This window comes from Labrus mixtus, chromosome 5, assembly GCF_963584025.1.
Source record: "Labrus mixtus chromosome 5, fLabMix1.1, whole genome shotgun sequence".
In the NCBI taxonomy this organism is placed as follows: Eukaryota; Metazoa; Chordata; class Actinopteri; order Labriformes; family Labridae; genus Labrus; species Labrus mixtus.
The window spans coordinates 12,430,672-12,456,779 of NC_083616.1; the positions used below are offsets into that span (position 1 = coordinate 12,430,672).

Genomic DNA, 26,108 nt, shown 5'->3' on the forward strand with positions numbered 1-26,108 from the left:
TGTTCACAGATATCGACACATCGGAAAATAATGTGGCATAAACTGATGTCAGTAGCCGATGTTTGTCTGCTGTGTCATATCAGTCGAACGCTGGTATCTTACCAGTTAGTCTACATAACTGCTGATTCAGAGAGCAGTTTTTTACAGTGCAGAAGAAGACAATCTGTTCTTTTTTCATGGTCAAACATGAGAGAAAATGTTGGAATTTTGTGGGAATCTTATACCAAAAGAAGTAATGAAAAATCATCAGTGTTGGATCTGCAATATGCTAAATTTTCAACATTGGTATCAGCCTTGATTTTCACAATCGGTGCATCCATACTCTCCACAGTTCTCCCCCTTTGCTGTAAGTCCTGTCTTTCCTTTCTTCTCAGGGTGGAGAATATGGCAATGCGTCTGGAAGAAGTCAATGAAAGGGAACACTTCATGAAGGCATCACTGCAGACTGTTGATATTCGTCTTGCCCAAATGGAGGAGCTGATCGGCAGAATTGCTGTGGCACTGGAGCGTGTAACCGGTGTTGAGCGAGGAGAGGTCAACAAGGCACGTTCCAGGACTTCATCTGACTGCACAGACTCAGCATACATACTCCGCCAGAGTGAGTGTGCAGAAGCAGCGTACATCCTTCGTCAGAGCAGCTTTAACAGCACAGAAGGGAACGCATACCGTCTGCAAGAGGCGCTGGAGGGAACAGCTGAGGGCTCCATGTCACCTCCTTCTCCCACCACCTTGGCCACACGTACAAGAAGCCACTCCTTTTATGTTGGAGGTGGTCGTGGGGTTGAACGTGCAAGTCGAGCCGAAAGAGCTGAGAGCTTCTTCAAGGAGCGATCACTCAGTCTCCACCGAGCCAACAGCTCTCAATCAGTGTCCTCAGCTGCCGCCACCAAGGAGTCTAAGCCCCTCCCTCTTGCGACGCTGTCAGTCTCCCAGCAGCACCGTCCATCATCATGCATAGATATCTATGTCTCCGCATCTGAGGAGGTGGGGCCGGCGGAGGTCTTTCTGAATCCTCTCCGTGTGGTCCCACAGCTCCAGAGAGACTCTTCACTGCAGTCAGATATCATGGAGACGGTGCTGCCGGGAGGCCGGGACTTCAGCAGCGCCGCCACCAGCGGTATGGGCGACAGACACTCGGACGGCGGCGCAGGAAGCAGCGGAACAGCTGGAGCCATGTTTGAAGACAGCGCTGCTGCAGATTTGTCATTGTGCTCCGCCCACCTCTTACCAGACACCACTTTACCTCCTTGGGACATGGAACCATCCCCACCTCCCTCCGCAGGGCTGCTTGAGCGCTCCAAAAGCAGCCGCTACCTCTCCACTGCAGGCACTGGGTTCCTGGATGAGCCCCCTCTGGTCAAGTCCCACAGCCTCATGTTTACACCACGAGGCTGCTACAGTGGTCTGGGGGCTGGAGTCCAGGTGAAAGCTGCAGAGTACACCAGCATCACAGACTGCATTGACACACGCTGCGTCTCAGCTCCGTACACCCCTGTAGAACGCTCTCACTCCCCCGGAGGGTCCACCTCATTCCCCTTTGATAAACCCCCTGAAATTAGCTCTTCTCATCCAGAGAGAGAGGCGGAGCTTAGTCATACTGAGTCTGATCCAGAGGACCCTGAGGATTTGATCCCGGCCCCTGATACCCCTCGTTTAGGGGGTTTCAGCGGGCCAAGTGGGGCCCCTCTCTGCTCCCCCTTCTCCAGGCTAGAGCGAGCAAACAGCTGCTCCTCAGATGACTCCCATCCTTCCCTCACACTGGCTCCTCCGCACCGGAAGAGCCTGTCGGTGAGTGAGAGGATGGAGAGGGGACCAGGTCTGGGAGCAGACAGGGGGCCTGGGCCGGGGGGCCGGGGTCTGGCAGGAACCAGAAACCCTTTCCTAAGAAGCAAGTCTGGAGCACGGCCTGAAACAGCAAAGACTGACAGCCTCTCCATGAGGAAGTTGGCAACTCCGTCAGCTTTTTGCAGCTTTGATAGGCAAAACTACACGTGACAAGAACAGAGGTCAGCACACACACACACTGACAGGACCAGAAAGGAAAGCTGAGAGGGTCAAAGGTCGAAGTTAAAGCAGGGTGTAGTTGCTCATAGATCTGATCTGGACCCGATCTACTGTTTCTCACTTCTGTTTTAGGTTAGAAAATCTACAAGTTTTTTCAAAGTCAGTGCTCGGGGGCAACTTCACTGTGGATCAGGAGGAGGGGGAAGAGGATTAGAGATGAAGGGGTCCTACTGTACACCAGTCAAAAACAAAGAGCTATGAATCTAGAATAGTTTTTACCTCCTCTTGTAGCTTAATAACTCTCAATGGGGTGTTATGGCAGTGGAAGGTGTGTTTGTACTGTATGTCTTCCATGCACCACCTTTACGTCAAGTAGACATCTGTCTCTGTGTTCCATCACATATCAGTCACAATAGTCAGTGAAAGTAAGCTGTTACCTCTAGCTGCATTTTTTAGTAGAAACGTTCAAGTCTGAGAGACAAAAAGGTAGAAAAAAAGACAAAACTGCCCACTCATTTTTTTTATTTCTCGCAGCAAAGAGTCATTACTATCGCGTTTAATACATTGTCCTCTCTTCCTATAGACTTAGCTCCACCCTGTCAGAAAGTGCGAACAGAAATATTTCTGGTTACTTCATTAATAATCACTGAAGGCTTTGGAACCATCAAGAACTATTAACCCCTCTCGGCTGCACAGGAAATGATTGCAGTAACAAGGCAACAACTTACCTCTGGACACACAAATACACCTTTGAAAAATCAAAATGTATCTTTTTTTTTTTACAGCATATTAGAGTAACCTTTTATTGTCTTATTTATAGACATATACTGTAACTGTTTTCCTTTTTACTTGTCAGTTTATCTAGAAAAAGAAAGAAGTGTCTGAACACCAGTCATAAGGCCAGTACTCAGTAACATGTCTCTCCAGTCATAGCTTTTTAATGGAACAGTCAACACTGGGATTAATTAGCCACATGTACAAAGAGAAAAATCCAAACATTATCAAGGAAAAGTCATGAAGAAAATGTGACATGAATGCAGTCTTTGACGATTTCTCTTTGGGGCAGTGAATCTATAACAAGCAACAGTGCATGTTAAAATGCTCATGCATAGTCACGTAACCATGCATGAGAATTTGCACGCATGCAAGGGCACTAAAATCTAACTGAGAAAATGAACCTCATTTCAGGCCTGATCAATTAGTGTGTAACAAGTGCAAACATTTGGGACAAGATGGCGCTGTTGGTATACTTAAGAAGAAATACTTTTTGAGTGTACCTGACTTGAACCTTCTTTGCCTGCCCCAACACCTGAACTTACACTCAACAAACTCTTGCTAATTTATTCGGAAGCGCATTGCATTCACCAAATAATTTTTTTTTTTTACACATTATCTCTTATCTCGTAATTAGGAGATAAGATCTCCTAATTATGAGGTCTTTTCTCATAATGTGTCTAATTTTTTTTTTCTTTGGTGAATGCAATGCACTTCTGTAAATTTAAACACCAGCCACCCTTACACAGGGTTGGACAACAACATAATTTCAAAGTGGTTAAACATCCACCACCACCTAATGGATCCGTCCTTCATCTATTTCATAACTGTCAATCCTTTGCTTTTCTACTGTATTTCTTTAACTGCTCAGAAAGAAAGCAAGTGCAAAAATAGACTTAAAAGGAAGTTTATTGCCCGATTTCCAAGCCTATTAAAAATCTAATTTAGTGCAGAGAGGGTCTTTCTCCTTAAGAAGGTTAATAAAAGTATGTATATGCATTCTAGATGACACATTAGATTATCATGCATTTTATGTGACATGAGTTGGGAAACATGGGGTTATTATGGGAAAAAGATGAAAGCCAGATCAGTGTTTGAAACATTATTTTTTACTCTAATGAAAAACATCTTGGGGGGAAGATGCTCTTCTCTATCCTTGTAAAGATAAGAGAGTAACACTGGAATACCTACTGATTTTTTTTTATGTTTGTATATCTTTTCATTATCACGATTCTCTTGAATCATGTTGCATTTATTTTGAGGTTGATTCTGTTTATTGACATTTTCCTGCTCATCACTGACAAATACAGTAAATGCCTGTTTGAATTATGAAATCAATATTTATATCTTCTCAGTGATATTTTTGTCAAATTTTAAGTATTTTCTAATTAAGCTTTTAAATTTAATAAAAGATGACCATCAACATGCACTAAATGCTGATGTATATTATTTATTGAATATAGAACTGTCTGATATGCTGTACATTTCAATCATATTTAAAGTAGTTTTTTATCGTATGTTTTATCAATCAGATTTTAGGAATTTTCTAATATAAAGCTGACTTGGCAGCACAGCACAATGTTGCCAGTGAACCACACTTAGGGTGCCTTTTGGGGCATGGATGGAGTATGTGGGGACTGAAGTGAATCAGAAATCTGTCGAAATGTTTATGTTTGTTTTTAATCATAGAGTCCCGTCCCCCCGCCCCCCCCCAAATTTCTGTGATTATTTTTTAATAGACAGCATTTACATCCACTCATAGACCTTTGTTATTATCACTATTGTACAGAGTGGGGGAAATGTTGTTATATAAAGGCTGTATCATTGCTTATGGAAATGTAATTGTATCTACCAAAAAAAAATCGAATTCAGAATAATTGTTTCATATTTGAATAGAAGAAAAATCTATTTGCACATAAAACTAAGAAATAATGAAAAGAAAATAACTCTGTGACCAATCTGTTTGACGTCCCCAATTTGTCATTATCTTGACTCCAACCTTAGACCTTAAAGAAGTACTTAAGCAATGTAGTATTGATTCTCCACAAAGTTGGGAGACTTTCTAGTGATATATTTTGGAAATAAAAGTTTGAAAGTGAAGGAACAAATGGTTAGCTATAATGACTTTTTGCCCCAAGAATGGGCTAAGCCTAAAAAAACACAGGATCCTGAAATTCAACCCAACAGAAAACTTTGTTACACCTCTGTTTGTTGACGAATCATCACCCCTGTTATGTAACTGAAAAGTACTCCCAACACCAGTAAAATGACATGTAGGCCTATTTGTAAAATGTGTGGATTTTCCATTCCACTAACACATGACATTACTCTCATGAATTGCATTGTGGACTCATGCTCAGTAGTGAATCGTTAGGTCAGGCAGATTGGGAGTTACACTCTTGCATTTAATAGGATGTTCTTACCAGTTCAAATTCTTTGATAAATAAACAGACTTAAGTGTTTCAAAGAGGAAGTTTGACCCGAAGTCAATGCTCAGGGACTGAAGTGATGCAAGAAAACATGACCGTCTTGGAATCATGGAAAAAAAGAGAGATTTGAATTTGTCTTCAGCTGCAGGCTACATAATAATCACTGTGCTTTATGAGTCTAACTAGGGATCTCTGGGGACTGTAGGGAAATCTATACATTTGTGTCTTATGTCTTATGAAATGGCAATAGAAAAATGAAAGATTGTCTTGGTACCTGACCAACAGACTTTGTTCACAGACAGGTTTTAATGTTCCTTACTATCTAAACTTCATGACTTGCATATTATTAGAGAGGGCTTTGGTCACACACAGCTGACTCTCAGGCTCAGAACCAAACCAAAGTTAAACAAACCAAATGGAAATGAGCCGTGTCGTGCTCTGCTGACCTGTTGTCTACACAGCTGTGGCACAAAGGGTTAACCAAGCAAGGGTCATACAGTTTAACTGAGTTTTAAATGGATATGAAAAGAGACTAGTGCGTCGGACTGAAAGTTGAGGACGTTTTATTTGACCAGTAAGAGATATTAGACAACAATGTCAATGTTAATTCTAAACTTAACAAACCCGTGACTGGGTTTTTAATATGCTGACATGGCAGTTGTTGAAGATACTGACCGGAAGAGAGTGTGCGTGCGAACCTGCGTGGATGTGTGTTCATAAACTGTGTGATCCCAGACATGTAGGTGACACCAACAATAGGGAGTCATGCCAACCCAAAAGAACCCAACAGAACGTCAATGAACAGTATTTTTAAAACTTCTTCCAAAGTTGTATCTTTACTTTTCTGAAATTAGGATCATATGAATAAAATCAACAGGTCTGCTTCTCTCCTCTGACAACCTGTGTCTCGTAAAAGGTGAAAGAGCGCTCCATGCACATGTTTTGTCCTGCAATAACTGCTGATTTTGCGCTTCTACAACTGAAAGGGAAATATCCCTCTACTGGTCACACGTTATTTAATGTCCTCAAATGCATGCAGTTCTTCCCCTCAGAGTGTACAGAGGCAACCTGTTATGACAACTGAGAGAGAGAGCTAGAGAGAGATTATTATATGAATTTAAATTAGTGAGTATTTGGATGCAAAAACAAATCTGTATTCTTCAATGTGAATAGGATCATGTCTGGCATGCATTGTTAAATAAAAATTTTAATAGGTTGGTACTCTGTGTCTTGCCTGTTTTTACTACATCAGAATCTTTAAGCATTTAAAAAAAAAAAAAGATTGAAGCTTTTTCTGTTCGACAAATGTGATTAACTTTGTTCAGCAGTTCAGTTAATTTTGTATACAAACATAAGGAACATCATTTATTTTACTGACCTGTCAGCAGAGAGCTGTTTACCTCTTCTGTACTCTTCATTGGAGAACTCCTAAAACATCAAATACCTGAAATGGTGAGATGAGTAGACAGGTAATGCCTGGCTGGCTGCTGATTTAAAAACTTTTTTCGCAAACTGCCCTAAACTGGTCCCATAAGAGGAAAAACTCTAAATGTAGGGTAATGCTGTATACATTTGAAACATTATGTATAGACAAGTCACATTTACACACACACACACCTTTCTTGAAATACATTTGTTTCAAGGTACATATCTGGTCCTTTGCTCTGCCTGCCTGGGTGTATTTTTAGTCTGTGAAAAAAAAAAGAATAAGAAAACACCCTTGTACAACGTCTGTAACAAAAACAAAAACAAACAGAGCTGCTGTTTTTATGTTACTTGCAAAGATATTGCATCATCCACACAATAACACAACTGCCTGTGCCTGAAACAGATAATAATCTGCAACAGCCTTGTGATTAATGAGTGTTCTGTTCAATATTTTGATACTGCATGTTGATTCACTACAACAAAATATTGAGTATTGAGGCAATAGTTCAATAACATTGCGTTGTATAGTAAGCCTGAGGTATAAAGGTGCACACCCTTTGACACTAGATCCCTTTGAATGATGGAATTTGGTCATATGTAAACACCGTATAGGGATTTAATCCACATTTCACTGACACTTGTTTTATAAGATTAGAAAAACTATTGAAGAATAGATATTTTATAGAAATACACTGTTCTTTATGCATTAGAAGACACACACACACACACATGAAACACATTATCTTATTCAAAGCATTTGATCAACTCAATGTACATACGGTGTCAAAAAAAAGTATTGGAGTAATGTGTTTTAGGTTTTATAGAAACATATTCTGTATAGCCTATACCTGAGCCTGCTTTAACATTGTAATAATATTGTCATTGATCAACTTTGGGCTACATTAATGAGACATTTTCAATGTGTTTGTTTCTATTGATTTGAACTACGAATAGCTCATTTGATTTGTATCAATATATTACATTATAATGTAATGTGTGAGGGGGAGGGAGTGTTTCTGTGGTGTAACCAGTAGGCTAGTTACTAAAGCTGAGTGGTTCAGTGGGCTGGTCAGTCGCGGTGCGTCAGCTGTGTGAGGGAACATCCTGTACCGAGACTACGCACGTGCAACCCTCCCTCCACTCCATAACAGGACACGCCCGCGCTCGCTCACCAAAAAAACAACCGTACCAACTCTGACACAATCAGCACATCATGTAAGCATAACAACATGACCCAGAAGCGCCGTGTGCACTTTTGAACTTGAGTGAGAAGGCAAGAAGAGAGCAGCAGCCGTAGAAGGCACAGAAGAAGCGCCTCCTCTTCCAGGGAATGTTTGTTTCGGCATCGCCGGAGGAGGAGCTGCCGGAGGGCGGCTGAACGCGCCCCCACGCACCAACTATTCAACCAGAGTTTTTTTTTCTTTTTTTTTTTCTCGGAAACTTGGGGGTTCTGCCACCGAGCAGAGAAAGCGGAGGTGGAGTCCCCGCACAGGATATTCCAGGAAAAAGGTGTTGCTGCCCTTTTCTGCCTTAAACGACATATGTTGTGCTCAAACAGGGACTTTGTCCGCAGTCTTACTCGAACCGTCTCTCTTGATTCTTGTCTCTAATATCGTGAGAGCATATAGGGATCACTTTAAATCTACGCGTAGGCGGTGATTCACTGCAGGATTGAACTTTAACTGAAGAGGAGAGGCGTGGTGCTCCTCACTGCCTGCTTTGAAATACTGCTTCAGCAGCATGACGTTCCCACAGTGAGCAGAAATACAGCGTGACCATGTCATTATTTAACACGAGGTTTCTTTGAAGAACACAGGGCCGCACGGGGATTTGTTTTTTGAGTAATGCGCCACTAAAATCGGAAAAAATACCTCCTTTTATGGGTGTCAAAACTTTTATCTGAGTCACTTTATTCCCACATATAAACAATCCAAAGGAGAACAACATGTAGCCCACTCAATTTATGCAAGAGGAGGAGGCATCATTGCTCAATGCACCCCCAAAGCCAAGTAGGATTTCTAGGAACTTCACCCATGAATGAACTGCCCACTGCACTTGAAGCTGCTTTTTTTCCCTTAGCTAAGGGTCCTGTTACACTTGGTGGACTATAGCTGCATTACAGCCTCTATAGCAGAGTGTTGTATTTATAGGATTGTAAATATGCGCATTGTCAGTCAGACAGGATTAGCAGGGCCACTTAACACTTATGCATTATAACACATGCAGCTGCATCATAAGTCTATATGGAGCCTCTTTCCATAAAAGGTTCTAAGTTATTATGAGCACACATTTACTGCTTGTAACCTTATTGAAAAGACAGTTTGGTGTTGGCTTGACACCTTCATGGCAATCGTCTGTGCTCAATTGAATTGACTGAAAAACACCACACGGTGCAGGAGACAAAACACTCCAGTGTTACAAAAAGCATGCAAAAATCCACCACCCTGGCGTGTTGACGCACGGAGGAAATATAACTGACGCCTTATTGAAAGGACATCTCTAATTAAACGAGTGGGAACACTGGCTTTGCAGGATTAAGATACGCATTGTGTTCGGCTGGCTCATACCTCAAAAAAAATGAGTCACTGCAGAACTCTTCATGCCTATCTACTTTGAAACTCCACTCGATTGTATCATATGCATCGAAGTTGAAATTTTGTAATACTTTTTCACAATTAAAATATTCCTTAATATATAAATTCAATGAAAAAGTAACTTACATATACTTACACAGAGCAGTCATAAAGGCTATAACTCTACTATTACATAAGTTACTATCGTGAGTGCTCATACCTGATCAATAACCAGTCAAGAAATAGCGTAATGTAGGCCTGTGATGCATAATTATATAGCGGTCTGTTGTTGCATTTCTTCATAGTGTGTCATTCCTGTTATTATTTGACATAATACACAGAACTGACCCCATAACATTTTAAAGTTTTCATGAACTTTATATGGCTTTAATACCTCATATCTCACATTAAAAATATATACTGGAACATGGATATCCTCCATGCACGGGGTCAAGAGAGTTCAAATTTGTGCTAGAGAGTTCAAGTGCAGCTCTGAGGACAGTCGAGGACTGCGCTAAATCAGGATCAGGGTCACAAAGTGAGACCTGTCTACAGCTAAAGCATTATGGGTCACAGAGGGTGGCCTATTTCACATTCTGAGAAAACAAAAACACATGTCTATGACATAGACTTGTGTGTTAAGCCCTGCATGATTGTAAGCCCTTATGCTGACATGTGAATATTACCAACAGAAATCCCAAAGATGACACCCTGTTTCAACCAGTTTATTCTTCTCTCAAGAATTCAATCAAAATAATATCCACAAACAAGGAAAGTGTTCTTGCTTTTGCAACCATGACAGCTCGAAGGAGAATACTTTTAGAATTGAAATATTTTATACCATCAAAGGTATCATCGTGGCTTCCTGATGATGATGTTTTTGAAAAATTAAAATATCAAATACTTTCTTAGAGGATCAACCAAGAAATTCTGCAAAGTCTGGGAGCCTTTACTCGTTTCTTTTGACAGATCTGCAACTCTGCCCATTCACTAGTAAGCTGAAACATAAAGCACAAACAACTATATCACCTTTAGAGACCCCCCCCCCCCTTTTAACTATTGTTGAAATGCTATACATTTCTTGTAACACTGGACATTCCTTGTCTAAAAAGTAATGTAGCATAACCATTGTCAAATGCTACAATTTGTATCAGATTCAGAATCAGAAATACTTTATTAATCCTGTTTGCTACAGGTGCTCATAACATAACAAATCAGTAGGAAGTACAGATAAATTGGGTTATTAAGTATGCGATTGTACCTACTTTTTCTAGATAGTAGCCTACATATGTTGTCTAAAAAATATAATAAAACTACATGGGGAAAAAGGATGCAATCAATATAAAAATGAAGTAGGCTAGTATGCTTATGAGTGCTGCTCAAACCCAATGAACTGGTGTGAACAGCTGCATTGTTGTTTGCCTTGTGTTTGCTTGCATGGTTTGACCTTCACTGATTGACACCTGTGCTGTTCAATAAATGGTGTTGCAGCTGAAGGCGGGACATCCAGCTACACCAGTAGCCACTGGTTTCTTAGAAACTATCAAATAGACCTCCCCCCCCCCCCCCACACACACACACACACAGACAACATAGTCGGTCATTTGATGTAATCTAATTGTTCGCAATGAAAGATGACACTTTAAACTAACCTCAATGGTTTCAACTCGCACGTGCAGATCTGCTGCTTAACAGCGATCTTCATGTATGTTGTTGTTTCTTGTCTTTCTCCCCTTCCCCCTTATCTTGCAAACCAGCGTGGCCTTGTCAATGGAAATCATTCCATTTATTGACATCCGAGCAATTTTCCAGACATGTAAACAAAGTATATCGGGGTGTAGGCTACTGTCTTTGGAAAAACATACAATCCATTAACTTCCGCAGTAAACAGGCTTCTCCAGCACTATATGTATCAAATGTATATTCTCCAGCATGAGGCAACAGTGTGGGTCTGGGGGCGTGGCATCCTGAGTTCATGTGAGGGTGCTGCGATGCTGCATTCGGGTGCCTCTTCATAGCGTGGAGTAAATTTGAGCTTTATTCGGCAGACAAATTGGATATGGTCGCAAGCATTGAAGATATGTAGTGAAAGTTTTTTCTTGTTATCTGGGAATGAATTAGTTAAAAGTGCACATTGGAAGAAGCATTTTTGTCATCCAAATGTAAACTGCTTCTGTTGCTCTTCCTGAGTTGTCTTTCATTTATCATTGGGAAGGGTATTGTTCCTTTTCTTATTCTGGGTTCTTTCTATGGGTAAAGGTAAAGGAGTCTATCAAGCTATCCCATGTAAACGCACTGACACTGTGTTGTTCAAGAAAATAAAGGATAAAGGAGGCTACATAAATACAATGTGATTGACTTGAATTAAAATGTATACATGCATGGTAGCCTACACATTTATTTGGTTTGTTCAAACCTGTTTCTATGCCTGTATTACTATTTTGTTTTAGCTAAAACTTGGATTCCATTCGTAATAGCCCCCAAAAACGTATGAATTAGTTGTTGACTCACTCCATTTCTTGGTCAGTAGAAGTAGGACAGAAGAAGGAAATCAGTTGATAGGCCTACTTCATTCTACATTTTACAATTGAAATTGTAAAATTTGTTGATTTTTATTTTGAATCTTCTAAAAAAAAAAAAAAAAAACTTCGAAATAAAGATAGCCTTTTAAAAAAAATGTTGTTCTGGACAATATAATCCCCAGTCAAGTTTGGTCCCTGAACGCGGCATCAGTTTAGTCCCGCCCTCGTTTCATCAATTCCTGCCTGTGATTGGTTTAGGATTCCATCACTCTTTCCAAAAGGCAGTTCTATAATATGAGTCATGTTTCCTTCCAGCCAATCACAGACCCGTTCACTCGTGACACCGTGGGATTCCGCGAAATTGTTTCTTGGAGTTGGAGATGTGCTGCTCGCAGTAAAATAGGACAAGTTGACGCATGTGTGGCAGTGCACTGTAAGGTGGGATAAACAAAGACACAAAAGCTCAGTGAAAAAGCGCCGTGTTTTATTGATCTGGCGTAAGAAAAAAAAAAAAAAAGATTCAGAGGAAGAACCGGGAGCGATTCAAAGTGCTATCTTGTCCGTGGGGCTTTTTTATTTCTCCACCCTGCAACCTGAAAAAGAAAACGCAGCCTTTGCGGAATCGTCACATTGAAGACGACACGTGTGGATGGTGAACCACAAGTTTCCTGTGAGGACTGCAGGCTGATTGCCTCCAACTATCCATTTGATCGGATTATTTCTTAAGTAAGGGCTGCTGTAGATCAATTCTCTCTTTCCTTTATCCGGATCTGCTGAAGTGATGTCGGAGGTCGAGCTCTCTGCCGACTGTGTCCCCTGCAGACCACCGGGTCGGACAGAGGACATGTTGAAAGAGACCCCCGAGAACAGGACTTTACTGATGGTGGCTATGATTTTACTGGACTTGAACAAATGCAGCCCTAACACCGGAGGAGGCAGCAGAAGTCTCGGGGGCAGCGATGCCGGCTCGGGGGAGAAGGTGGAGCGGGGGAGTTGCCGGTTGAACGCCGTGGACAGCCCAAGCCGGGGCTCGGTGGCACCCAAGCAGTCCCGGAATAAGAGGGCGGCGGCGGTGGTTTCTAGACAGGAGTGTCCCGAGAAGAGACACTGTTGTCCCTTTTCAGGCTGTGGGAAGATGTATGGCAAGTCATCCCACCTCAAAGCCCACCTTAGGGTGCACACCGGTAAGTGGAGCCTCTGCAAGTTACACCCCAACCAAACCCCTGTAGACCGCTTCACTGTGTGCGTCACTTCGTCCTTTACTTTTACTTCAGATGCATGTTGAAATGACTTTTTAAACTTTATATATGACATTTAAGAAAAAAAAACAACAACTCATACAAGAAACAATCATGATTAATTATCAATAAATGTAATATTAGAAATGACAAAGTAGGCTTGTAGTATGTATGTATGTATGTTACAGTGTGATGTGACATGAGGCAGAGACCACATGTTCCTGTAATGAATAACACATTATGAGAGGCGGTCCTGTGAAATGTACCTCTGCTGGGGGTGTGACTGAGGGGCCCAGGGGCAGGTTTAGTGGAGGACTGGTGGGGGTAATGGAGATTGTTGGGTTGCTGTGTATTAATGTGATTTGGACACGCACCCACACTGGGATTCGGGAACACCGCGTGCCGCCGCCCATTTGCGATCCACATTAAAGATTGTTGAGGTGTAATAAGTCATCCACAAGCACCACGAGACACGATATCATCCAAATGACGCCCTAGTAATCAACACTTTTATAATCGCGGGTTATGAACAATAGAGATTACAGTTTAAATTGACATACATTAGTATTATTGTATTAGCAGCGAGTGACAGTCTTGTCGACATCTACGATTCACTTGCAGGTCACTGCGACACTGTTGTCCCCACATGTTCTTGTCCTGAGGTAACCCTCTCTGCACCACTATTTCCTCATACGTCATCCTACTCCTCCTCCTCCCCCCCGCGCGTCGGGTTGTAAACAAGGGCAGACATGTGGTTCAGTGGAGCACGTGCAGGAGGAGAGAGCGGAAGGGATGAGTTTTCTTTGCTTTTTATTTCTTATCACGACGCATTTTTTTTTCTTCATCAACATCTTCAGTTAATGTTCCAAGACAGAGTTGCTTATGCAGGCCATCTCCACTTTTATAAATGTTCCATGGAATTGTAGATCTTATTTTGAAACTCTGTACTTTCTCCTCCTTCGTTCTCTTGCTTTATTTTGTATCTGTTGACAAGAGTTTAGGGTTAAGTTTTTGGTTCTTAATAAATGCTCTGCAGTGCTTGCACACATGGTTTTGATGTTTTTGGGATGCAGAGACTTTGTACACTTTGAAAATTATAAACAATTAATGTTTTAAACTGATGACACAAATCAGACTAACACATTGCATGACTTCTTTTAGGCCACTTAGAGATTACCCCGTTTGAAACACAGTCTAATACAATGGAATTTTGCTCTTTATCCGTGCTTTATGTCATAATTTTTTGGGCACAGTGCTATCCCTCTCCAATAAGTCTACTGTGTTTCTGTTAATGGAACAGTATATTAAACAAAAAATCATTTAAGGAGAGTGAGCCCTCAGGGCAGGAGTCTAATTGACCCCAAATTAAAAAAAATGTAATCACTATGGAAGAAAATAAATAATACAAGTGAAGAGTTACCACTCAGATAATATCCATGTTCATAATGTGCAGACGAATAATATTAAAGGAAACAATGTTGATGTTATTATTATTATTTTACGAATAACGCAGCATGGTCTGTTGGTCCCTGAACAATAAGAAGGAAAGCCAATATCAGCGAATCACAACGGGTTAAGGTTGAACTTATTATGCAATCAAAGGAAGTACTTCAAAGTTTGCTGATATTAAATGAGTGTGTCTGTGTCTCCTCAGGTGAGCGGCCCTTCGAGTGTACCTGGCCAGACTGTGGCAAGAAGTTCTCCCGCTCGGACGAGCTGACGCGCCACTACCGCACACACACGGGTGAGAAGCGCTTCAACTGTCCGCTGTGTGACAAGTGCTTCATGAGGAGTGACCACCTGACCAAACATGCCCGACGACACGCAGGCTTTCATCCCAGCATGCTACAGGGATGCGGCACGGCCAAGAGACGCCGCTGCTCTGTATCCGTGTCCTCGTCTGACTCCGGAGACCAAAGCCCTGCTGGGCTGTGAGAAACACCCTCATACTGTACATATACAACACAAAGGAACATGCATTAGATACAGAGTCATGCACAAACATAGGCACACCCACATGTGCCTGTGTGTGCACCCTTTACATAAATCCTGTCAAGACACACATCAGCTAGACCACTATTTAAAAAGTTTGTTTATGTAAGAGGATGCAAAGGCAAATGGGTAAATTCACGAGAACCTGACTGAGGAGATTGGTATAAATTAAGGAGTATTCAGGGTCTGTGTCGCAGGTTCTAGTTGCTTTGCCCTTTTGTACAACTTTATTGTTTGCTGTGTATTTTGTTGTTCCCGGATCATCCTGAATTGAAAAAAGGCATTAGTGTACATATCTAGTTTTCACAAACACTACATGTGCTCACTTTGCAGCACACACTACTTCATTTGCAATATAAGAACAGGGAATACTGCTTAGGGGAATATTATTGTTGCACACATACATTTATACTTGTATAGTTACTCTCCGGTCAAGGACAAGGTGAATGTACAGTATAGCAACAGAATGATCATGTCAATAGATTAAACAGATGGATGATATACTCAGTATACTGTAGTTAAATGTTATAGTACTAAGATTAAGCTATTATGTAGAGAAAAAACAGAATGTCATATGCTTGGCTATGGACTTAATAAGTCAGGTATATTGTGAACTTATAGGTCTAGGCAGCGTGTTAACCTTAATGTTGTCACATCATGATACACTTGCTAATATTTGCACCTCAATACCCTTACAATACTTTGGGAAGACCACATTACACACATGTGCAGCAAACACAACAGGGTAAAACACACTCAAAGTCAAGTTCAACACTTTACTTGAAGTTTTTTCGGGGGTTAGAAACACAAGTCTGTTAACGGTAAACATGTGTCTGTGCCTTTAAGGGTTTTGTACCAGAGATGAATTTCTACATTTTCAAACTGTGGATAATCTACCTAAATGAACATCGTCCGATTTTTTTTTTTTTTTTTTGCTGAATAGCAACGACTGTCTCGTATGCCAACAGTGCCGGCTGCTGCACATGGAAACAAAACTTTTGTTTACTCTCAATCTGGACTGCATCATTTCAGGGAATAATGTGGTGCATCGTCATTTCAAGCTAAATCACACCCCCTGGTGGTGACGTGGAAGCACAACATATCTCACAACGGAAGTTCATATCAACCTTTTTGAATTCTGTTCGTTTGAGACATACTCTGTTGATAACTTTGTTTGTGAATCAGTGAACTTCATCACGCAGCATGTTTGTATGTCTCTGTTTGGTACAATGTTTTTTAATTGCCTAGTAGTCTTTTATAATAATAATAATAATAATGAGATAAGAGGTCTTACAACTAGATCCACTACAGAAGCCAGAAACATTGTTTATATCATAAATGGTCTTTTATACATGCCACATAAGACTGTAAATTGAGGTGTTTCTCCCATAGGACACAAACTACAAACATTTGTTTTGGTTTTTTTTGTTGAGGGGAGGGGGGCATTTAGACATTTGTGATTTGATGTTGGTGCCTTTCAGGCTAAAGCCGTTACTTCTGAAGCTACTGTTCCATAATCAGGGACTGCCCATGCAGACCCAATATCATCCCTGTATACAACCTGACTGTGTAATAATTACTGCTAAACAATTTTAAAATTAAAATATTTGTTTTCTAAACATGTGCTCTTCATCCCTGTGTCATATAGCACGATATTATCCATGAAGAAGTCCTCTCCGTAATGTCATGACAACTGATATAGACGTAACATAACCACTCAGACAGAACATGGCTCCATTAGCTTTGTGTTTATTATTGTTTTCATACACTGCACATAACAATAACATAGTTAAATACTGTAATGGAGATGTTTACAATACAAGAAAACCATTTTCAAATAGTCAAACCAAAGAAATGAAGAATCACCCGCAATAACCCTAAATGTAAAAAAAATAAAATAATAATGAATGTTCTTGGAATAAACTAAACAATCAACATGGCAATAAATACACACATCTTTTAAACTTCTCTGTACTTATTAAGGCATACTCTAATTGCAAATAATCAGCTGATTTAAGCGAGGGAGATGATATTAGTGCTCCGAGTCGATCAACTCTGATGTTGCAATCACAAAACAATTTCCAACCAAGTCAGTAGAGATGGAGAGATGCTATGGCACCTTTTTAGTGGCTGTGTGTGTGTGTGTGTGTGTGTGTGTGTGTAAGACAGGAGGTGGTGCAACTTTCTCGTGTCTGAACCTGTGTGCACCCTAGATTATCTTTGAAGTGAAAAAACAAAATGTAATAGAGGGTTACGTTTTTTGACACGAAAAGAAGATATAGTGGGGGGTAACACAACAGTGTGCTGAAAAATCTATCTGGAGACCCCCCCACTGTCCCTTTGGCCTTGATCATATATATGAATATATGTGAGTGAGCATTTTTCATCTTCCCTTCTGACACAGTTCATTTCAGATAAGACACTGTCACTGCGTTGCAGGGAGGATTCACAGATATGTAAGGGCCCAGAAATAAATTTAAAAACAACTAAATGTGCAAATTCAAAACAATACAAGTCAGGCTAGTTTCATAACAGCAGCATGTGATCTCACAACAGAAATTAGGCCAAACAAATCTACCTTTCTATTTCCCATTTAATCACTCAGTTCAATGTTCCTCGTGCAGTTTTTTCCTCGACCATTCATACATTCGATCCCAAAACCCAGAACTGAAACACCTCGAGCCAGCAGGCCCGAAAGCAAAAGTGTAGAAGGTTGTGTAGATGAGTGCAACGGCCTGGCCTGTGCTACATAACAACCCTGTACAGTACAGTATTTCTACAGCACAGCCTGTGTTTGGGCAATCAAGACCACAGTCCAAGCTTCTAAAATATCTCCACATCAACACATACAATCATACTGAACACAGGTTAAAAAAAACACAAGCATTTAGAAAAAATAAAACTAAGTTAAGAGGTGAAATGCAACCCAGAATCCAGGAAAGCAGAACAGTTGAGTCAGCAGGTATGACAATATTTCTTGTAGTTTTCGAGTTGATGGGAAACACTTTTTTTGTTTTGTCTACTAATATCATCGTTACATCTGGAGAAAGGTTCTTAAACACAAGTGCTCGTCCTACCATAGGAGGAAACCACCACTTTAACTTATTTGTAATACATATTGAATATGTATTTCATCTACTACATTTTAAACCAAACCTTTTTTTAAATATTAATTTGATTATTCCTCATTGTCAGTATCATCATAGCACTTAACTGTTGTTGCAATATTTTACCAACGATCATCGGCGCCGCTCTGGCAGCAATGTAAACTCACAGCAGATGAAGATTGGGGGTTATATTGTGTGGGAAGAGGGAGAGGCAAAGGGTTGAAGGGGTGGGGTTACTGTATTTGACAGGTGGTGGAGGAGGTCGCCTGGCAGCACATGCAGGTAGGGTTGACTGATTTGGGCGGGATAAGATCCAGGTCCTCATCATCAGGGATCTCATCGAGCCGGTAACCATCTTTCAGCAGCTGGATGTTCAGATCCTGATTGATTTGCTGGAGAAGGGAGGAGAGAAAGGTTCCTGAGTTAGAGCAGTGTTCCCCAAACTAGGCTGTGAGCCAGAAGCGGACTACAGTACACTTCAAACTGGACCCATCCATGGCCAGGTCAGCGGGCCTATAGCAAGCTAGCTAGCTTATTGGTTAGCTAACCACTGAAATACAGTAAAATCAAATATTTTGGTCACAGTTTGAATTCTGGTCTCAGATTTAACAGCACCAGTCAGGTTTAAATAAGTCTTATCTCAGTTTCAAGCTCAAACTCTGTCAGCGTTGTCCTGTTTCTATCTGGCTAAAAAAACAAAACAAACAAATAAACAAACTAATGTAAGACAAAGTGAGACAGAAATAACAGGCAATTTCAGGGGAAAATGGAAATTGGTTTTCTGGCAGAAGTTTAAATGTGACTGATAATTTTCTTATTTACAAATGTTAAATAATTTTGAGCTTTTATACATTTTGAAGTTGTAACCATGGCAAACTGAGTGATGGCACTTTCACAGACGGCTGAAATGATCATCCCTAGAGCTGGAATAAGATGAATACTGTCCTCGTGATATATTACCATGCCTTTTTTGTTTCTCTTTTGTGTGTCTTCATTCAAAATCCAAGTATTTTTTTATTGTTACACTGATGCTACAGTGTATTGCTTGCTCACAACTTGCTGTTGTTAGGTGGAACTAAGAAAGACGTTATTTTAGTCTAACTGGATTACAACATGTAATGAATAATAATTGTTTCTGACAAAGTTGCATTCATCCACTCTGAATCCAAAGCCTTACAATGTAGGATATGAAAGGCCTTAAAAAGACTTTAAAGGTCTGTAACAAGAATACCTCTGGGGATATATACTTATATTGGTGCAGACACCCAGAGATGATATTTGATTTATATCCTCCCTGTGTGTTTGATACACGTGTGTGTGCAGGTGTGTTTGAACTCAAACCACAACACTATACACACCTATAGAATTACTATGGATGTGTGGGAGGATAAACTGTAAATAGGTTTACTTCAAGACTGGCTTATAAAATGATGTAAATCTTGGCCTCTCAACGGTCAAGGAAACTGAAGAGAAGAAGGCGAAGCAGCGATGGAATGAGAGCATAAATGTGAGGTAAAGAAGAAGGCTTTCGCTCTCTCACAGATCTCACCTCTGCCGAGGAGTATCCCGACGAGGAGTATCTTGACATGTCAAAGTCATCATCACTGAAATGACAACAAAACAGTAGTTAACTTAACTTGTTTGTGATTGTGATGTGAATGCTTCAGTGTGTGTATTGGTGTTTGTGTTCACCTGTCTGTGTCTAGGGCCACCAGGGGCTTCTCATCAGGACTCTGGTCTAAAGAGGAATAGCCTTTATTTGGCACTACCAACCTATGAGGAGGAAACGGAGAGAGAGAGAGAGAGAGAGAGAGAGAGAGAGAGAGAGGGAGGTAAGAGAGGAGGAATCATCAGAAAAAAGGGAGTAACATTATATGACAGGAAGAGGGGAAGGAGAGGTGGATAAAGGAAGTAGATAAAAAAAAAACAGAGAGGTGGGTTAGAACAGAGATGTTGAAAGAAAAGGACAGGCAGGGCCTGGAGGCAACATCACATCTGAACTACAGCAACAACATCATGAAAGAGCTCTCTCTCCTAACTCTTACACAACTTCAATCAATAAAATATATTCTCATCTCAGCTTCACTGATAGAAATTAGACATTAGAGTAAAATCCATCTTGTTTAGCACAAGTTCAAATTGATTGTTTTCTAGCATTTGTATGCCATTCCTCAAAAAAGCACCACCTAATGTGCACATTTATACACAGCCCTAAACTCATATGATGGGCAAACAAATGTTTCATTTTTGCAAGAACCTTAAAACCACAACTTCCAATCCTTACCGTGTTCTGGCCATGACGTTGTTCTTCTTAGGCTGCTGGTTGACTGGACTTCCTACAGTGTTGCCATTCTTCAATGAGCCCTTCCTGGCCAGCTCTCTTTGTTTCTCTGCATAAAAGGACAAACAAACAGAAACCTTTCCTTTAAGACTTACAGGACACACTAACTGTAACACATTTCTTAATGTAATAACCTTTTTTATTTTGCTGATAAAAACACATATCCACTTTTTCTTTATAAAAAGGTGCTCAGATTTAAACTGAAACTCATCAAGAGCTGTGATATCCAGTCCTCTTTTTGTGGTCTGCATAAGTCTTACAAGAAAAAATGCTACGTTTCAAATTTGCTCTCCTTGTGATGTCACAGTGGGATTCTGGTAGAAAAAATACCATCCCCTCCCCTGGTATCTCCACCCATGGACTCCACCCCCAGCCTAGAGCAAAACTTTTGAGCAGGTCCGCCATTTTTATAATTCACCATTTATATCTTGACCAAAGCACAGCACAGATGTTTCATTTAGAAAAAATTGAAAGGTGGAAAAGGGGTATAATATGTCCTCTTTAAGAAAGCACAAGACAAAATATTCACAGGCAACAGACTGTTTAATAGATTACATTTAATATAAATGTAGTCTTTTCTTTTGACTAGGTTTGAGTAATTACAGAAACATGCTCAGATTGTGTTTATAGTCAAACTATAACATTCTGACAGAGTTTACTTTCAGGATAAGACACGTTTGAGATTTAACAGCTTGTGAAGTTAAACTGTAGTCATCACTGTTGTTCCACTAACAAAATGTACTGGTTGTTATGTAGCACAGGCCAGGCCATTGCACTCATCTACACAACCTTCTACACTTTTGCTTTCTGGCCCTGCTGGCTCGAGATGTTCTGGATTTTAGGATTGAATGTATCAACATGAACGGCTGAGGAAAAAACTGCATGAACTGAGTAGTTAATAAAAAAGTAGCAACAAATTTACATTGTATCAAACTTATGGATTCTGGGGTTATATATATATTTTTTTTTTGTTCATTTGTGTTTCTAAATTTATTTTTTTATAGCCTTGGTTCTTGAAGGCTTTGGTAATGAAAGTATTACAGTGAGAGTAAAATAATAGAGTATCGCTGCTACTCATACTAAACTCTGTCCAAGGTCCTGAAATGTGTCTGTAGGACTTAAGCTTTTCATAAAGCCTACACAAGAAACCTAAATTCATAAACATAAATAAACCAGAATACTAATGAGCCTAACAATAAAATAAAGTAAAGCCAAATCAATCAGTCAGTCAGTTAATTATGAGCTTTGCTGATGGATTCTTTGTTCAACCTACTTTTCATCTTGACATCCCAAATCTTTGCTACTCCAAGGCCTTACTATGTGGGAATTTATGTTTTCAGGTTTTTAATAAAAAAAATTAAATAATAATGTAGAACTTTAGGATCAGTTCATTTTGGAAACTCAAGATTTTTGGATAATTTCAATGGCCGATAACTGTACTTTTTTGACATTGGTTAAGAAGCACATAAGGATGATTCTCACAACATACCAGTCCATAATATTCCTGCTCTGCCTTGTTATTGGAACACTATGAAAACTGATCTTCACAGCTCAGATTCCATCACCATATGAAATAATTTGCCCAAACACAGGTCCACCATCTCTTAACACTTCCTCTAATTATATTCCACATCTGCACGAAACAGTTACTTTTTTACAGGTCTCACAAATAAACAGCAGATTACAAGAAATCTCACAGGCCGTCACTTGGACGACAAATACAATATTATCAAACACTATCTGCTTTTACTCACCTATTTTCATCTGCAGGGGAGAGGGCTTGTAGTTGATAGTGACAGGTTCTCCCTCTCTGGTGTCAGAGTCCGCCTCGGATGCTGTGGACGAGGCCGGGTCCTGAAAACGAAGGAAGGGAAGACGGCATGAATAGAATGATGAGCTGAATTGCGCCTTACTGGGGCATCAATGAATTATTAATGTCTGTTTGTGATGCACAATAGAGCGTACTATGCCCAGTCTATGTGAATAAAACGATTCATAAATACATAAAACATGTGAGGAAGAGGGCCCTGTTTTATCTAAAGGGATAGTAGGGTATGAAGCATAACAGGGATGGCTTGTTAGACAAATAATCAGTCTTTCATACTTACTAAGAACTCAATAACATAAACGTTTACTTTTTATATACCTACAATGGATAAGGTAGAATTTATGAAAATTATAATACCTTCCACTCTACTATGTAAATACAACATATTGATCTAAAAATGATCCTATCTTTGTTCATGTTACACTGGGCTCTCTGGGAGGACTCTTGGGAGTCCCTGGATCCCAGAAACATTCCTAAAAAATGTAAATTAACATCCATAGGTGAAAGCAAAAGACGAAAATGGTCTCACTAATCAATGGCAACAAGAGGCACATTGATGAATGGAGGCATGTGGACGCCTGAAGACAGCAGGTCAGTCTGATGTGGGTCTATTCTGGCTCTGTAGCGGCAGCAGAGGCCGCCCTGCAGGCTGCAGTAACCCGGGGCCCCGCTACAGGCCACAGAGCGCACAGCCACACCATGCACACTGATTTATTTTTTTCATCAAGAGATTGAAGTTTTTTTTCTCCAGTTCACACTGCCACATTTCAGCTATTAAACACCGCTCGCTAACCGCGTCATAGCGACACAAGTTGAGTCGAATCCAGAGAGCCTTGCTGCATGGATGCTGGGGATGTAGCAGCAGTGAATGCTGGGATGGGACGCTTGTTTTCGCCAGACACGACGGATGCTGCTCACTACGCAGCAGACCGGACGCTGCTTACATTACACAACAAAACGTCAGTCTACAAGCAAATCTTAAGCTCTGACATGTCCTGATGTATCTTTGAGCATTGGGCGAAACAAGTTCTTGGAAAATGCTCTATTGCTTTCTCAGCCGATATTACGCATGGCATGCAGGTGATGGATTTGTCGGCACCCCAAAAGCATAGCAGCCTATTATAACCAGCAGGCCTCGCGCAAAGATGCCTCCTGGAATAATCAAAATAACCTTTTTTGATTTCAAGACGCGACTGCAAACACCGATAAATGATCTGAATGTGACTTACCAGCGGCTGCATCTCTGCCTGCATCTCCGCCTCCTGCACGGCGCTCGGCACCTGAAATCTGTCTATTTCTTCCATCATGTTGGCCACGCGTCTCTGTCCTCCCTTCTCCTACAAACTAAATGTTGTTGAGTTGGAGTTTCGACGAGATGTCGCCGAGATTGCCTGATTTTAGATTCGTAACGATCTCTGTAGTTCTCCGCTGGCGAGCTTCATCCCAGCAGGCAGTATGTCGACGGTGATGTGACTAGTTTGGTGACGGCGACTCCACCACCCACTTCCGGGTAGAGCACCCCAATCTAGGGTCCGGGGACCCAGAAGCAGCCTTTGGAAGAGGACCAGTCTAGTCTACAGCAAAGTGGGGGATGGATACGATATTGAATGTGATAAAATCTAATAATAAAACATTACAAATGATATTGTTATGTTAATAAGTGGTTTTTTTTTGTAGGCCTATCATGATGTAGCCTAATCAAATAGCCTTAAAGTAGCCTATTGTTTGTCTATATTACTTTTTTCTGTCCCATTTCTTTTTCTTTTTCTTTTTTACATGTTAAGTCAAACTTTCATGGAAATCTTCATTGAACATAAGGAGAATTTCAGTCTGAAATATTTTTATTTTTATTTTTGGAAATCTTCCAAACTTTCAGGAATTTTTCCTTGAATTGTGAAGGATTTTCCTGGAAATTCTCAAGAAGTGTCAAAATATTCCATAGTAGCCTATTCCCCAAACGGTCCACATGAACTTGAAACTTATACGGAAATCTTCATGGGAGTTTGAGGTCAGAAATATTTGAAAAACTTCATGGAAATGTTATTTATTCCAGAAAAGTTTATTTTCACAGAAACCTTCAGGAATTTGTAATTTTCCTGGCAATGTTCAGGGATTTTTCCAGATATTTTTTTGACTTTCCTGAAAACATTTGGAAATGTTAGTTGAAAGATTTCTGTTACTCATCCTGGGAATTGAATGAAATTTTCATGGACATTTTACAAATATTTTCACAGATTTTTGGGGGATATTTTCAGGAAATTTTGAAGAATTTCCCTTGAAACCTTTTGGAATTTTCATCATATTTTCTTAGGAAATTAAATGGAAATATTTGCACATTTTCTTAAGAAGTGTTTCTGGAAACGTTAGAGTTTTGATAAGAATTGTATTGGTATTGGAATTTTGCCTTGAAATGTATGAATTATTTTCCTGATTCTGGGGGCATCAAAATGTTTGGTTTGTCTAGACAAAGTTCATTTTGAATACAAGCTGCGTACTCCATTTGGCTGGAAGCTTATTACCGTTCTAAGTTGTTTGATGTGTCAGAGCCCTCTGCTTGATGATTCAACCCTTTACGTTCCAGCTCAAGAAGTTCAACAGGCTACCAATTTTGTTTAGAAGAACATGTAGCTTTGTAACAAACATAACTGCAAACTGCGGTAGTGTCATTTGCTTTTTTAAGTTGCTTTATGCAACATACATTAGATGTTGTAGTCCTCCACCACAGATCTGCTGACCACTGTACTCCACCTCCCCTCATTGTAGGGCTTTAGGGATCAGAAGATCTTTTATTCTGTACCAGTGCGGACAGAGAATGACAGGGCTCGGTCTCTGTCCCCAGCAGTTTAGCTTCTAGTGAGCAGTGGTCTCTGTCGATCTCTGGTAGGGACCTCATTGTCGCCTTCCTAAACACCTCGCACAGCAGACCAGAAAATACTTTTTAGGGCCCCCACCTTCAATAGACTCTGCCAGTCCTATTATACATAGGTTTTGCCGCCTGCTTTGGCCCTCCAGGTTGATGACTTTGGTTATGAGTTTACCTCCCTTACATGCTGGCAGAGGTCATTTGAAGCCAGCTAGAGGGAGGCCAGGAGTTGGCCGTGACCTCTGCACGGGGGGGGGGGGCTGTAAATTGGACGATAGGCAGGGTACACCCTGGACTGGTCGCCAGTCAATCACAAGGTCGACATATAGAGTCAGACGAGAAGCCACACTTACATTCACATATGGACAATTTAGAGCCACACAATAATGAGCATATTTCGAACCAGGCACTTTCTCTCTGTGAGAGGACAGCACCAACCACTGCTCCACCGTGCAGCCCCCTTTTTTCCCATGAAGTGAATTTCATATCTATCTCTGAGCTGGCTTCACCTTTTCATTGGTTTCACCTAACATAACTAACCTAACATTAAGGTGGTTTGCACTGTGAACATTGGCAAATACTCTTCCTAAATGATTAGCTTTTACCAAATCTATTCTTGCTACAGTGTCTCAACGAGAAGGTTCAGATATTTTACTGGTTACTCTTCTCCTGCTCATATTTTTAAACATATTTAACACTAGGTCCATATCTCTCTCTCTCTTCCAATAGTGGAACTGAACGTTCTGCAGGTATCCTTTTGGCTGTTTTATTTATTTTATGAGCTAGAGCTCTCTTTCTTAAATATTCAACTTAATTGATTGTATATTAAGATTATTTCTGAGGTTTTTAAGAGCACGATTTCCTTTTCTAATGGTGTCACAAACACCGCATTCCTCACTCCACCATGGCACTATTTTCTTATTTCCTGGAACCCTCAGAGGCAGCTTCTTCAACATATCTGTCATTTTAACATTGTGTCACAACCTATAAATTTACCTAGGTCATGTTT

The 26,108-nt window shown here is 40.5% G+C and overlaps 3 protein-coding genes across 3 annotated transcripts in view; 2 read left to right on the forward strand and 1 right to left on the reverse strand.

The window, feature by feature from the left end:
* trpm3 (transient receptor potential cation channel, subfamily M, member 3) overlaps positions 1-6,428 on the forward strand; it is a 113,363-nt gene extending 106,935 nt beyond the window's left edge. The window contains exon 25 of the mRNA XM_061037893.1: positions 375-6,428. Coding sequence (XP_060893876.1) covers positions 375-1,995 — 1,621 coding nt within the window. The 3' untranslated portion in view covers positions 1,996-6,428. The remainder of the gene's footprint in view (positions 1-374) is intronic.
* A 5,661-nt stretch (positions 6,429-12,089) lies between these two features.
* Positions 12,090-15,757, forward strand: klf9 (Kruppel like factor 9). The gene is made up of 2 exons (XM_061037907.1): positions 12,090-12,914; positions 14,623-15,757. Exons 1-2 carry the CDS (start codon positions 12,512-12,514, stop codon positions 14,901-14,903), a joined length of 684 nt encoding a protein of 227 aa, XP_060893890.1. The 5' UTR covers positions 12,090-12,511; the 3' UTR covers positions 14,904-15,757.
* A 936-nt stretch (positions 15,758-16,693) lies between these two features.
* fam219ab (family with sequence similarity 219 member Ab) lies at positions 16,694-23,750 on the reverse strand. Its single transcript, XM_061037908.1, has 6 exons — positions 23,466-23,750; positions 22,163-22,262; positions 20,352-20,457; positions 19,760-19,840; positions 19,617-19,671; positions 16,694-18,459 (listed from the first exon to the last, which is right to left on the reverse strand). Exons 1-6 carry the CDS (start codon positions 23,541-23,543, stop codon positions 18,301-18,303), a joined length of 579 nt encoding a protein of 192 aa, XP_060893891.1. The 5' UTR covers positions 23,544-23,750; the 3' UTR covers positions 16,694-18,300.
* Between the last annotated feature and the right edge of the window lie 2,358 nt (positions 23,751-26,108).

Excerpts from the sequence above, each read along its gene's own strand:
- klf9 (XM_061037907.1), top strand. The coding sequence starts at position 12,512 with ATGTCGGAGGTCGAGCTCTCTGCCGACTGTGTCCCCTGCAGACCACCG. Across the intron at positions 12,915-14,622 it reads CCACCTTAGGGTGCACACCG|GTGAGCGGCCCTTCGAGTGT; the intron begins GTAAGTGGAGCC and ends GTGTCTCCTCAG.
- fam219ab (XM_061037908.1), bottom strand. The coding sequence starts at position 23,543 with ATGATGGAAGAAATAGACAGATTTCAGGTGCCGAGCGCCGTGCAGGAG. Across the intron at positions 20,458-22,162 it reads TCCCCTGCAGATGAAAATAG|AGAAACAAAGAGAGCTGGCC; the intron begins GTGAGTAAAAGC and ends CCTTTTATGCAG. Across the intron at positions 18,460-19,616 it reads CGGGATACTCCTCGGCAGAG|CAAATCAATCAGGATCTGAA; the intron begins GTGAGATCTGTG and ends TCCCTTCTCCAG.